The sequence below is a fragment of the Procambarus clarkii genome, chromosome 26 (assembly GCF_040958095.1).
Source record: "Procambarus clarkii isolate CNS0578487 chromosome 26, FALCON_Pclarkii_2.0, whole genome shotgun sequence".
Taxonomy (NCBI): Eukaryota; Metazoa; Arthropoda; class Malacostraca; order Decapoda; family Cambaridae; genus Procambarus; species Procambarus clarkii.
Genome location: NC_091175.1, coordinates 46046949 through 46060232, shown reverse-complemented (window position 1 = coordinate 46060232; position 13284 = coordinate 46046949). Strand labels below are relative to the sequence as shown.

Below are 13284 nucleotides of genomic sequence, written 5' to 3'. Positions count from 1 at the left end.
ATCTGTAGCTCCAGCCCCCCCCTCTACTGGCAGGGGGTTGGTGCTTGACGTGTAGCTCCACCCCACCTCTACTGGCAGGGGGTTGGTGCTGGACCTGTAGCTCCAGCCCCCCCTCTACTGGCAGGGGGTTGGTGCTGAACCTGTAGCTCCAGCCACCCCCTCTACTGGGAGGGGGTTGGTGCTTGACGTGTAGCTCCAGCCCCCCCTCTACTGGCAGGGGGTTGGTGCTGGACCTGTAGCTCCACCCCACCTCTACTGGGAGGGGGGTTGGTGCTTGACGTGTAGCTCCAGCCCCCCCTCTACTGGCAGGGGGTTGGTGCTGGACCTGTAGCTCCAGGCCCCCCCCCCCCTCTACTGGCTGGGGGTTGGTGCTGGATCTGTAGCTCCAGCCCCCTCTACTGGCAGGGGGTTGGTGCTGGACCTGTAGCTCTAGCCCCCTCTACTGGCAGGGGGTTGGTGCAGGATCTGTAGCTCCAGCCCCCTCTACTGGCAGAGGGTTGGTGCTGGACCTGTAGCTCTAGCCCCCTCTACTGGCAGGGGGTTGGTGTTGGACTTGTAGCTCCAGCCCTGCTCTATTGGCAGGGGGTTGGTGCTGGACCTGTAGCTCCAGCCCCACACTACTGGCAAGGGGTGGGTGCTGGACCTGTAGTTCCAGCCCCCCTCTACTGGCAGGGGGTTGGTGCTGCACCTGTAGCTCCAGTCCCCCTCTACTGGCCGGGGGTTGGTGCTGGACCTGTTGCTCCAGCCCAACTCTACTGGCAGGGGGAGTTGGTGCTGGACCTGTAGCTCCAGCCCCCCTCTACTGGCAGGGGGTTGGTGCTGGACCTGTTGCTCCAGCCCCCTCTCTACTGCAGGGGATGCTGCTGGACCTGTAGCTCCAGCCCCCCTCTACTGGCAGGAGGTTGGTGCTGGACCAGTAGCTCCAGCCCCCCTCTACTGGCAGGGGGAGTTGGTGCTGGACCTGTAGCTCCAGCCCCCCTCTACTGGCAGGGGGAGTTGGTGCTGGACCAGTAGCTCCAGCCCCCTCCCCCCTACTGGCAGGGGGAGTTGGTGCTGGACCAGTAGCTCCAGCCCCCCTCTACTGGCAGGGGGTTGGAGTTGTACCTGTAGCTCCAGCCCCCCCCCCTCTACTGGCAGGGGGTTGGTGCTGGACCTGTAGCTCCAGCCCCCCTTTACTGGCAGTGGGTTGGTGCTGGACCTGTAGCTCCAGCCCCCCTTTACTGGCAGTGGGTTGGTGCTGGACCTGTAGCTCCAGCCCCCCTCTACTGGCAGGAGGTTGGTGCTGGATGTGTAGCTCCAGCCCCCCCTCTACTGGCAGGGGGTTGGTGCTGGACCTGTAGCTCCAGCCACCCTTTCCTGGCAGTGGGTTGGTGCTGGACCTGTAGCTCCAGCCCCCTTTACTGGCAGTGGGTTGGTGCTGGACCTGTAGCTCCAGCCCCCCCCCCTCTACTGGCAGGGGGTTGGTGCTGGACCTGTAGCTCCAGGCCCCTCTACTGGCAGGGGTTGGTGCTTTACCTATAGCTCCTGCCCCCCCCCCTCTACTGGCAGGGTGTTCGTGCTGGACCTGTAGCTCCAGCCCCCTTCTACTGGCAGGGTGTTCGTGCTGGACCTGTAGCTCCAGCCCCCTTCTACTGGCAGGGGGGTGGGTGCTGGACCTATAGCTCCAGCCCCTCTCTACTGGCAGTGGGAGTTGGTGCTGGACCAGTAGTTTCATCCCCCCTTCTACTGGCAGGGGGTTGGTGTTGTACCTGTTGCTCCAGCCCCCCTCTACTGGCAGGGGGTTGGTGCTGGACCTGTAGCTCCAGCCCTCCTTCTACTGGCAGGGGTTTGGTGTTGTACCTGTAGCTCCAGCCCCCCTCTACTGGCAGGGGGTTGGTGCTGGACCTGTAGCTCCAGCCCCCCCCCCCCCTCATCCCTCTACTGGCATGGGGTTGGTGCTGGCATTGTTGTGGAGTTCGTTGGCAATTTTAAGGCTTCAGTTTCTTCGTACCCAGCAGTGGTCTGATTTGGTTCGCTCTCTTACTGGATTCAACGTCCTCCCAGCGAGCACAAGAAATATTGCCGGAACAACCGTACACATCTTCAAGTGGAAACTAGATTGTTTCTCCTAAGGAGTGCTAGATCAACCGGGCTGTGGTGGATATGTGGGCCTGCGGGCCGCTCCAAGCAACAGCCTAGTGGTCCAAACTCTCTCAAGTTAAGCCTGGCTTCGGGCCGGGCTTGGGGAGTAGAACAACTCCCAGAACCCCATCAACCAGGTATCAACCAGGTATACTTTTTTGGAAAGGTTGGTGGAGTGTCTCCCGCTCTCTGCGCCTCTGTGAGGGGGCCAGGATCGCGGGTTCAATAGAGGATCATGGGTTCAATCACCATGCAGGCCAGAAATGGTTAACATGTTTCCTGTTGCCTTTCACCTGTTGCCTCTGTTCACCAACCAGTAAATATTTATCCAGGAGTTAGGCAACTATTGTGGATTGTATGTTAAGGAAAGTCAGTAGTTGACCTTGGGGAACCCCGATAAACCTAACAACAGGCTTCCTCTCCTCAAAACTCAACTCAATATCTTGTGGTATGACCTATGAGAGAAAATAAAAAACTTACTGTTAATTGCTTCTGGGGGATCTCTAAAGTGATTTCCTGAACTTTATCCATGATGCTGGAGGCTGAGTCTCCCAGGTGTACGGGGTCAGCTGTGGCACCTGTCTCCGTGGTCGTTATCTCCAGGGCCTCCCTGATGGTCTCCTGCACCTGTCATTACCAACACAAACATTAATGGTGGAGGCTGAGTCTCCCAGGTGTATGGGGTCAGCTGTGGCACCTGTCTCTGTGGTCATCATCTCCACCCAGCAAACACAAATCATCTACACAACGTTCGCCTATCTCTTGCCATAGGTGTGGGAATGATTTGCATTGAGAATGGTGCAGGAGAGCCTTTGAGAAACTTTTACTCAAAAAATCCAAACACAAAGGTTTAATTATAAATTGTTTTTCTACAATTATTTTCTTCCAAATGTAAAACAAATAGTTTTTACATGTTTAAATATAAAATTTATGGTGTTTTTTTGTAAAATTCATTAATAAATTGTGAATGATATATATTGGCTGAGTGAAACCTTTATAATCCATTTAGTTATAATTTGAACAGAAAAAAGTATTTTTCCAAATTTTCTAAAAATTGCTCTTTTTAACACAATTTGACTCCTTATACATTCCACTAAACACTATATCATGTTTAAATATATAATTTATGTATTATTCTCTAAAATAATTTATATAAATTATATAAGTTGCTGGAAAGTGGTGTTAAGGATTTTGAAAACATTTTGTTGTGTTAATATGTTCTTATTAACTATGTCTCAAGTTCACAGTTTATCAAACAAGAATATTAACATTCGTCAACTCTTAAAATCTTATATGTTATCTTGCTGGTGCAAAAAAGGGTGAATCTTTAGGAACAGCTATAGTATCTATATATCACAAATGGTGTTTTCCCTAACTCAAACAATGTAGGGTTTATTATTCTACACATATTTCTAATGACTCTTAGATGTTTACATTCTCTGAAGTATAATTGTGAAGGCTGTGTCCATCACTCTCAACACAGATTCTTAAACTCGTCTCTGCAGGTTCAACTATATAATTAGTTTCCATTTTGAATTTCCATGGACATTTGTATCCAAAATGAAACCAATGTGGTTTCCTTCAGCGCCTTCAGCCAGCACATTTGCTCATTCATTTCCACAGATTCCAACAAGGTAGGGGATTTACAGAAATTTGTATATTCATATTGTTATATATTAAAAATATGAATGCAGTTCAATATGATAAGACAAATACATGAGTTTATGATAAATTCGTTTTCTGTGATATACCATTGATATGCTCTTTTTTTCTTTAAACGGCAGACTAAACTAAAGTGCTCACATCAACAGATTTGATGTATAAATGGTCAACGCTCAACAGAGTTAGTATAAATGTATTAGTATAAATCTTACTTGTCTCATTGTTAATTCACATTCAATGTCAACTTGTGGTTTTGATGTGGCACGTTTGGCCAAGACACCCCACCCCATTATGCACCCCATACCCATCTTGTGGGCGGTTGTGGAAAGGGTTACAGAGGCACATAATGGGCTCAGGGACTGAACCCCACAATTCATTTAGCTAAGCAAGTTACAATCTTGATGAGCTAGTTACAAAATTCAATATAAGTCATCACATCAACAATGGGTTCGAGATCGACCTCAAGTACAGGTTCTAAATTAAGCAACTGACATATGTGGAGAGCTAGTATCAAAATTTATATGTTTGTCCTGCACACCGTCCCCCATCCAGTGGGCAGCGGTGGATAGGTTACAATCACTTAGTTGTTATCTACAGTTAGCAAACTGGGGATATTTGGCTAAAATTTCTGGTAGCAGATCATTTTGAATGAAATATTGACACATCGCTGGAACATTGGTTATAGAATTGTCTCTAAATTCATGTATCTTTTCGCACTCCATCACATAGTGACGGAGGGTGTGCGAATAATTTTGTTGACACAGTTTACATTTGGTCAGGTCTACATCAGCAGATAATGAGAATTCCCAGAGATACTTGTAACCGAGTCTAAGCCGAGCAGTAGTAACATCTAGAAGTCTGCTGATTTTATTGGATGATCCATAGATGTGTGGCTCCTCTTGTATGATATGTATGATAGATGGAATTACTAGTTCCAGTTTCTAGGCAGGCGATGAGTACTCACAATAACCTTAATTAAGCGTCAAAACAAAAATGTGTATACTCTTTTTACTCTCCTGACCTTAGTTCTCGAGCTATGTATTTCATTTTGGTACCAACGTGTTCGCAATAACATTCTCTAGAAGAAAATCAGCAAAAACGGTCACCAAAAGTTATATGAATACCAGCACCCAATAAATACCTACGTAGATGACTCGCCGTGAGTGCCCAAGAGCAACAAAATGTTTTTACTCTTGGGATTGTTATCACTTCCACACTTGTCCTACAGCGTTAATTTTGGTATCAATGTACTCGCAATGAAATTCCCAACACGGTGATATGAATATAAACGTAGAATAATGGTCGCTGCCCACCCGCAAGAGTGTGGGAAGTGGCGGAACTGTTACCCAGTATTGGTGACAAGACGACACATGGGCGATACAGTGCTTTGAAAGTTTATAATTATATCACTGTCCTGACATTATTATTGTATGTACGTCATTCATTTTTGTGCCAATGTTTTCGCAATAGAATGTTCTATGAGCCCGTAGGTAAAAAAGAGCAACAAAGCGTAAGATAGAATAGCACCATATATAAAACAACGCTGGTACATATCAGTGAGCGTCAAACACACACGAAATGTGTGTGTTTGATGGTGGTCAAACGATGTTTGATGTGTTTGATCAGGTGATGTCCTGATCCGCATAATTAAAGTATGAATTATGTTGAGAAAAAATAAGAAAAAAGGGAAAAAACAGGGGTGGGAGAAACATGACAGAAAAAGAGTAAAAATACAATTTGGTCAACAAAACAGCATTGTTTAAAATAAAAGATATGGATTGACATTTTGGGGGTTAGGTTGGTAGGTTACATTGAGTTAATTAGGTAGTACTTAGTGTTTATCTGTTATAGATAGGAGCTGCCTGGTATGGGCCAATAGGCCTTCTGCAGTTACCTTTGTTTTTATGTTTTTGCCCTGTAACCTAAATGGTTAGAGAGGCACATATATGGGCTTAGGGACTGAACCCCACACTACATTTAGCTAAGCTGGTTACAATCTTGATGATATAGTTACAAAATTCTGTATAAGTCGTCACATTATCAATGGGTTCGAGATCAACCACAATTTCCTGAATAGATATAACAAAGGGGATATTAATAGGGTATTAAAATTGTCAACACAAGATAGAACACGAAACAATGGGTATAAATTGGATAAGTTTAGATTTAGGAAAGACTTGGGTAAATACAGGGTCAGTAACAGGGTTGTTGATTTGTGGAATTTTTCTTAACTTATAAATTTATCTTTATTTATCTTAAACTGGTTGGGAGAGGTACAGTTTTTAACATAACTGGGAAGGTCATTCCACATTCGAGGTCTCTTGATTTGTAATAAGCATTTCTAGTTTGACTAAGTCGTACTCTTGGAATATCAAATAGGTATTTGTTTCTGGTGTGGTGCTCATGGGATCTGTTACAACCTTCTAGGAAGCTTTTAAGGTCAGGATTGACATTACAGTGCAGCGTTTTATATATATAAAATACACATGAGAGTATGTGCAGGGACTTAATATCTAACATATTCAGAGATTTGAGTAAGGGGTCCATATATACTGCCCGGTTGCCTGAAATGCTATATAGGCCTACTATAGTGGCTTCAGGTATTGTATGCACTAGCTCTATCTATAAATCCAACATTATGTTTGTAAATCAACTATGTATGTATGAAAAAAAATGACTAATACGTTCGGCGAATGACTTTGACTTCAACTTCACTTTGACTTCGTTCATGTCATCGTATTTTCCGTAATATATAAAGGTTATGACAATGCAATTATATTATTGTGTGCAAATAAGTTTGAAATTTCATGTACCCTAAAAATATTAAAATAAAGAATAAGAATAATTAAATAATTGTTGTAGTAAATTGTCACACGTTCATCATACGCAAACGAACACACAGTTTGGAGCGTCAGTACAAGACCGCCGCCATTTTAAAACACGGCTTCGAATGTAAGTAATGTTTTTCTCGTACTAACACTGTGTTATACAATAGATTTGGTCTTGAATTCACAAATTTAGTTGTTACATCTGACAGAGTATGTTAGACGGTGTAATGCTGGTCCATGTTAACGTATTTGTGGGCTTGGTTGGTTTAAATGTGGAGGCGAGGCCTGGCAGTGCTGGTGTATGTGGAGGCGAGGCGAGGCCTGGCAGTGCTGGTGTATGTGGAGGCGAGGCCTGGCTGTGCTGGTGAGTATGTGGAGGCGAGGCCTGGCAGTGCTGGTGTATGTGGAGGCGAGGCCTGGCTGTGCTAGTGTGTATGTGGAGGCGAGGCCTGGCTGTGCTAGTGTGTATGTGGAGGCGAGGCCTGGCAGTGCTGGTGTATGTGGAGGCGAGGCCTGGCTGTGCTAGTGTGTATGTGGAGGCGAGGCCTGGCAGTGCTGGTGTATGTGGAGGCGAGGCCTGGCTGTGCTAGTGTGTATGTGGAGGCGAGGCCTGGCTGTGCTAGTGTGTATGTGGAGGCGAGGCATGTACAACACTCCCCAATAGGAAGAAAACCCACTGGGTTCTAGGCTAGGTTAGGCTTATCTGTAATAATTGAATTAAGCCTAGCAAAGCCTAGAACCTAGTTCAGTAATTTAAAAAATGTTGTAACTTGAAAAATGCCATTCAATACATTACACAATTTAAATATTTTCAGGCAATCAACACAACCCTCATGTTGGCTAACCCTCTCTCATGTTGGTCAATAATTTAATTATTTTTTTATGGAGTAATCTTTGCTGTTGAAATGTAGTCTTTTTGAGACTACATTTCAAATGTAGTGTGTGTGGAGGCGTGTATGTTAGGTATTACCTAATATACACGGTGTAATATATCTATCTGTGTGAAATAGATTAAATCCATTTATTTGATATTCAGCTAATAGTTCTGTATTTTCTACATTCATCCATGTTTTGGTAAGTGCAATAATATGTATTGTTTCATTGCAGATTAGAGATTCAAGATAGTTCTAGATTTCCGAAGTACTGAAACGCGCGCCATACAGGCTTGGTGGATCTAGGTGCAAGGTAAAATTATTTACATTTACTTTTGTATTTATGTTTTGTATTTATATGCATATATGCATTTATATGCATTATTCTATAGAATAATAGATCTCGTAATAATTTTGCAAAAATAGTGGCATTTACTATTTTTAAAAGATTATTAAAAAATTTACTGATATGGTGCATTCGGAAGGGCGAAGAGGGAGAACGGCCTGTTGACATAGCTCGGGTGCAGGGGGGGGGGGGGTTGTGTAAAAGCCTGGTTTGTGCCTCGGAGAGGCTATGGGATCCAGTAAGTTCAGTAGAACTTCGGTTTCAACCCTTTTACCCTGTTGTAGCTCAGTCGATTAAGGCAGTGTCTGGGATGCTCCCGGACGCAGGTTCGAATCCTCGTCACGGCCCTTGTGGATTTGTTCATTTGATGCATCACGTTATTGTGATCTGTGTGTGTAATTCTTCACTTGCTACAGCAACAAGAATGTGTGTGTATGTATTTGTGTTGTTGAATATGACCGAAAGTGTAAGATTAATGATTCTAACACAAATCGTCTGAATATTTGTTTTTCTTCACTGTCGAGAGTAGTTAAAAAAATTTACTCGAGTTTATTTTCACACTTTATTTATGGTCCTTAAGTCCCTCTCCTTAATGCTGCTGCTGTTTCTCGCATCTTTGCATCGCTTGTATGTTTGGGGGTTTGGCCTCTTGCTATATATTGATTCCATTTGTGTGTGTTTGGGTCTCAGGCCCTCTCGCAATTTCTGTTGAACAAACCCCTTTTCCTAGTTCTGCATCTCTCCTTTGGTACAAATTTTGTTGTGCTTTTATCATATATTTCACAAAACTTGACATACATTTCATTTACTTCATGTCCTATCAGCAAGTGTTTGTCAAATTCTTTAAGGAAAGTTTATCATCCTGATTGCAGATCTCTAGCGATATTATGTCAACTTCTTGTGGATTCGCAATCATTATTTAATTTACCTTTAGGTGTTCTTTCACCAGCACAGCAACACTGTACCTCTCCCAACCAGTTTAAGATAAAAACTAAGTACTAACTAATTAACTCAATGTAACCTACCTTACCCCCAAAATGACAACCCATGTCTTCTATTTAAACAATGCTGTTTTGTTGACCAAATTGTATTTTTGTTTTTTTCTGCAATGTTTCCCCCCCCCCCACCACTCTACCACCACATTGAGTTTAGTAGCTCTGTGCACGTCAGGTGCTGTTTAATATACAGACCTACTCCTCCATTTGACCTAGTTTCTCTATCACATCTATATCACTTTGTGCTTTAGCCCTGGTGGAGCTTGGTCCACCAGGCTGTTGTTTGGAGTGGCCCGCAGATCCACATACAGTCTGCATATGATATACAGTCTGTTGATCAATTAAACTACAGTAGTTAGTTTTTATCATCCGAATGCACCAATATGTGTTCATTCTTCCCAGATGAAGGAACTAGGTAATATTCATCATCTGAATGCACCATCTGATGCTTTAACACACTCATGATACACGAGAGGTTTAAAAAACTTTTAAAACTTTTAAAACTTTTTGACCTATGTATTTAAAAGCAATTCTAAAGTTTAGAATTTTTTAGAATTTTAGAATTTTTTTAAAGTTTTAAAAGCAATTCTAAAGCAGTTGGCCCCTACGGGCCAACTGCTTTGTTCTTACCTAGCATTTTGCTTTGTTTGGGTATGAATGTTTGTGTGCCGTATATTTTGCAAAATTTGCCATATATCTCATTATTTACTCCTCTGCCTAGCAACAAGTCTGTCTAATTATACTCATTAACTGTTTTTCAAAGTTCCCCATAGTGTCCTTTATTGAAATCGAGTTCATGAACCGTTTCAATGTTCTTATTTTCTTCTAGATTATATCTTAAAGTATATTTAAATGTTATTGTTATTATTGTTATTAAATGTTATTGTGACATTGCATTGCAATTGAGCTATGTTGTTTACCATACCGTTCATTTCGTGAGTATAAGTATAGATGCCACACTTGTGACAGGTAAAACCATGCCTTTTTTGAAAAACAGCACCGTCTGTTGCACGTAAGAGCAACCCACACTATATTATGTTGCGATATTATTTCAATATTTCCGATTGTATTGATAATTTGAATTTTCATAGATTTCAATTTATTTTCATTTCGATTTAATAATTTTGTGTGACATTGCATTGAAATTGAGCTGTGTTGTTTACCATACTGTTCATTTCATGAGTATAGTTTATTTTTTTATTTTTTTCATTTCATTTTTTTAGCTGTTCTTATTTTTCAGTGATGGGAATATCAGATCATTTGATGTTCCCAATTTTCTGATGGAAGCATCAGACCATTATAGAATGCATCGGATGAGGTAGTTTGGAATGGTGGGGAGGACGAGAGGGGGGTATGGTGGGGAAGACGAGGGGACAGAGGAGAGGGTAATGGTGGGGAGGACGAGGGGACTGGGGAGTTGGGGATGGTGGGGACAGGGGAATGCTGGGGAGGACAAAGGGACAGGTGAATGGGAGATGGTGGGGGAGGAAGAAGGACAGGGGAGGGGAAAATGGTAAGGAGGACGATGGGACAGGGAAGTGGGAATAGTGGGGATGATGTGGGGACAGGGAAGTGGGAAGGACGAGAGGACTGTGGAATGGGGAATAGCAAAGTGAATTATAATTATATATATTAATTAATTCTTATAAATTTCCAGAAGCCTGTATCAACACCCACACTAATGCAACTGAAAGAGATGTTGAGACAAGTATTGCTGATATGTTGAAGAACGCCCCAAACAAACTCGGTGGAAACAGATACAAGGTAAAGTTTGCCAATTTGCTGTAGTCTAATTCAATTTCTTTTTAGTAATCTTCGAGAACATTTATGCTATGAATAAGATAAAATAATGTAACTGATTTTGATTTATTTACTATTTATTATTTATTTACCGTTATTAGTATAATAGATCTCGTAATAATTTTGCAAAAATAATGGCATTTACTATTTTAAAAAGCTCGGGTGCAGGGGGGGGGTTATGTAAAAGCCTGGTTTGTGCCTCGGAGAGGCTATGGGATCCAGTAAGATCGTCCTTCCTTTCCTCCCTAGAATCTGGATGTAGCAGGTGCTCAATTGTCAAAAGTGAAAAATTGGTTTTGTCTTCCGAATGCACCATTTCTGTAAATTTGCTAATAATCTTTTAAAAATAGTAAATGCCATTATTTTTGCAAAATTATTACGAGATCTATTATACTAATAACGGTTTGATAAAATACAGTAGACTGCCTACTGGATAATAGTTCCAGTCCACCTGTAGACAGGGATCTCACATCAGCTTGTATATTATACAAGGATAAGATTTGATTTACTTTTGTATTTATATGCATATATGCATTTATATGCATTATTCTCTAGAATAATAGATCTCGTAATAATTTTGCAAAAATAGTGGCATTTACTATTTTAAAAAGCTCGGGTGCAGGGGGGGGGGGGGTTTGTGTAAAAGCCTGGTTTGTGCCTCGGAGAGGCTATGGGATCCAGTAAGATCGTCCTTCCTTTCCTCCCTAGAATCTGGATGTAGCAGGTGCTCAATTGTCAAAAGTGAAAAATTGGTTTTGTCTTCCGAATGCACCATTTCTGTAAATTTGCTAATAATCTTTTAAAAATAGTAAATGCCATTATTTTTGCAAAATTATTACGAGATCTATTATACTAATAACGGTTTGATAAAATACAGTAGACTGCCTACTGGATAATAGTTCCAGTCCACCTGTAGACAGGGATCTCACATCAGCTTGTATATTATACAAGGATAAGATTTGATTTACTTTTGTATTTATATGCATATATGCATTTATATGCATTATTCTCTAGAATAATAGATCTCGTAATAATTTTGCAAAAATAGTGGCATTTACTATTTTAAAAAGCTCGGGTGCAGGGGGGGGGGGGTTTGTGTAAAAGCCTGGTTTGTGCCTCGGAGAGGCTATGGGATCCAGTAAGATCGTCCTTCCTTTCCTCCCTAGAATCTGGATGTAGCAGGTGCTCAATTGTCAAAAGTGAAAAATTGGTTTTGTCTTCCGAATGCACCATTTCTGTAAATTTGCTAATAATCTTTTAAAAATAGTAAATGCCATTATTTTTGCAAAATTATTACGAGATCTATTATACTAATAACGGTTTGATAAAATACAGTAGACTGCCTACTGGATAATAGTTCCAGTCCACCTGTAGACAGGGATCTCACATCAGCTTGTATATTATACAAGGATAAGATTTGATTTACTTTTGTATTTATATGCATATATGCATTTATATGCATTATTCTCTAGAATAATAGATCTCGTAATAATTTTGCAAAAATAGTGGCATTTACTATTTTAAAAAGCTCGGGTGCAGGGGGGGGGGGTTTGTGTAAAAGCCTGGTTTGTGCCTCGGAGAGGCTATGGGATCCAGTAAGATCGTCCTTCCTTTCCTCCCTAGAATCTGGATGTAGCAGGTGCTCAATTGTCAAAAGTGAAAAATTGGTTTTGTCTTCCGAATGCACCATTTCTGTAAATTTGCTAATAATCTTTTAAAAATAGTAAATGCCATTATTTTTGCAAAATTCCTGAATATTGTCAAAATGACGGAAACCCATATGTCAAAAACACATGGAGATATACCAATCCTGGAAGACATTCTTCCATCCCCACTTGAAACTGTTGAGCAGGTGGAAAGTCTGTCACATGAGCTAAAAGTTAACAGTGAATATAAAAAGAGTATGGTAAGTGTTGCTTAATTCTTTTAGCCTGAGTATGGTAAGTGTTGCTGAATTTTTTTAGCCTTGTACATATGTCTTTTGATTAGTTTTTTTGCAGATGAAGGAAGGTGGGGTGGCACATAATTGATTGTTCAGTGTTATGTTTAAGGTACAAATAAAACAAAAGCAAAAGTTACTCAAATTCGTTGATTTTTGTAATAGTTAAGAAGGAAAATATTTTAATGCTATTTATTTAATACAGTTGGAAATTAGAAAATCTAATGTTGAGATTGAAAGATATATATTATTCTCTATTACCTTACAGCTTATGCATTATTTTAACAGGTCCAGACGCTGTCTCAAATGGGCGGTGCAAGCTGTGGAGACACAGTGAGACGAATGATGAGGAGGATAGGGACCTATGGGGTCTGGTCTCAGTATTCACTCGTTGGGCGCAAGAGGAAACGTGTCTTCAAAACCTTGGATATTTGTAATGTAATAATAAGTACGTAAATTTGACATTTTTTTGGATTATATATATGTCTGCATGTATTATGTATTATACTTGCATGCTTGTTAATGACTTGTATTCTAGTCTTGTGGGTATCTCCTTTCTCCTACGGGCCAAATGCTTTGTTCTTACCTAGCATTTTGCTTTGTTTGGGTATGAATGTTTGTGTACCTTCATTGTATATTTTGCAAAATTTGCCATATATCTCATTACTCCTCTGCCTAGCAACAAGTCTGTCTAATTATACTCAATAACTATTTTTCAAAG

The 13284-nt window shown here is 41.4% G+C and overlaps 2 protein-coding genes across 2 annotated transcripts in view; one reads left to right on the top strand and one right to left on the bottom strand.

Annotated features, from left to right (window-relative positions):
* The window catches only part of LOC123752490 (tripartite motif-containing protein 5-like), a 54967-nt gene that overhangs the window by 31163 nt on the left and 10520 nt on the right, over positions 1 to 13284 (bottom strand). Inside the window, exon 3 of the mRNA XM_069331711.1 lies at positions 2602 to 2748. Within this exon, the coding sequence (XP_069187812.1) occupies positions 2602 to 2748 (147 nt within the window). The remainder of the gene's footprint in view (positions 1 to 2601; positions 2749 to 13284) is intronic.
* LOC138368789 (uncharacterized) overlaps positions 10529 to 13284 on the top strand; it is a 4086-nt gene continuing 1330 nt past the window's right edge. The window contains exons 1-2 of the mRNA XM_069331485.1: positions 10529 to 10588; positions 12852 to 13011. Of these exons, the coding sequence (XP_069187586.1) occupies positions 10544 to 10588; positions 12852 to 13011 (205 nt within the window). The 5' untranslated portion in view covers positions 10529 to 10543. The remainder of the gene's footprint in view (positions 10589 to 12851; positions 13012 to 13284) is intronic.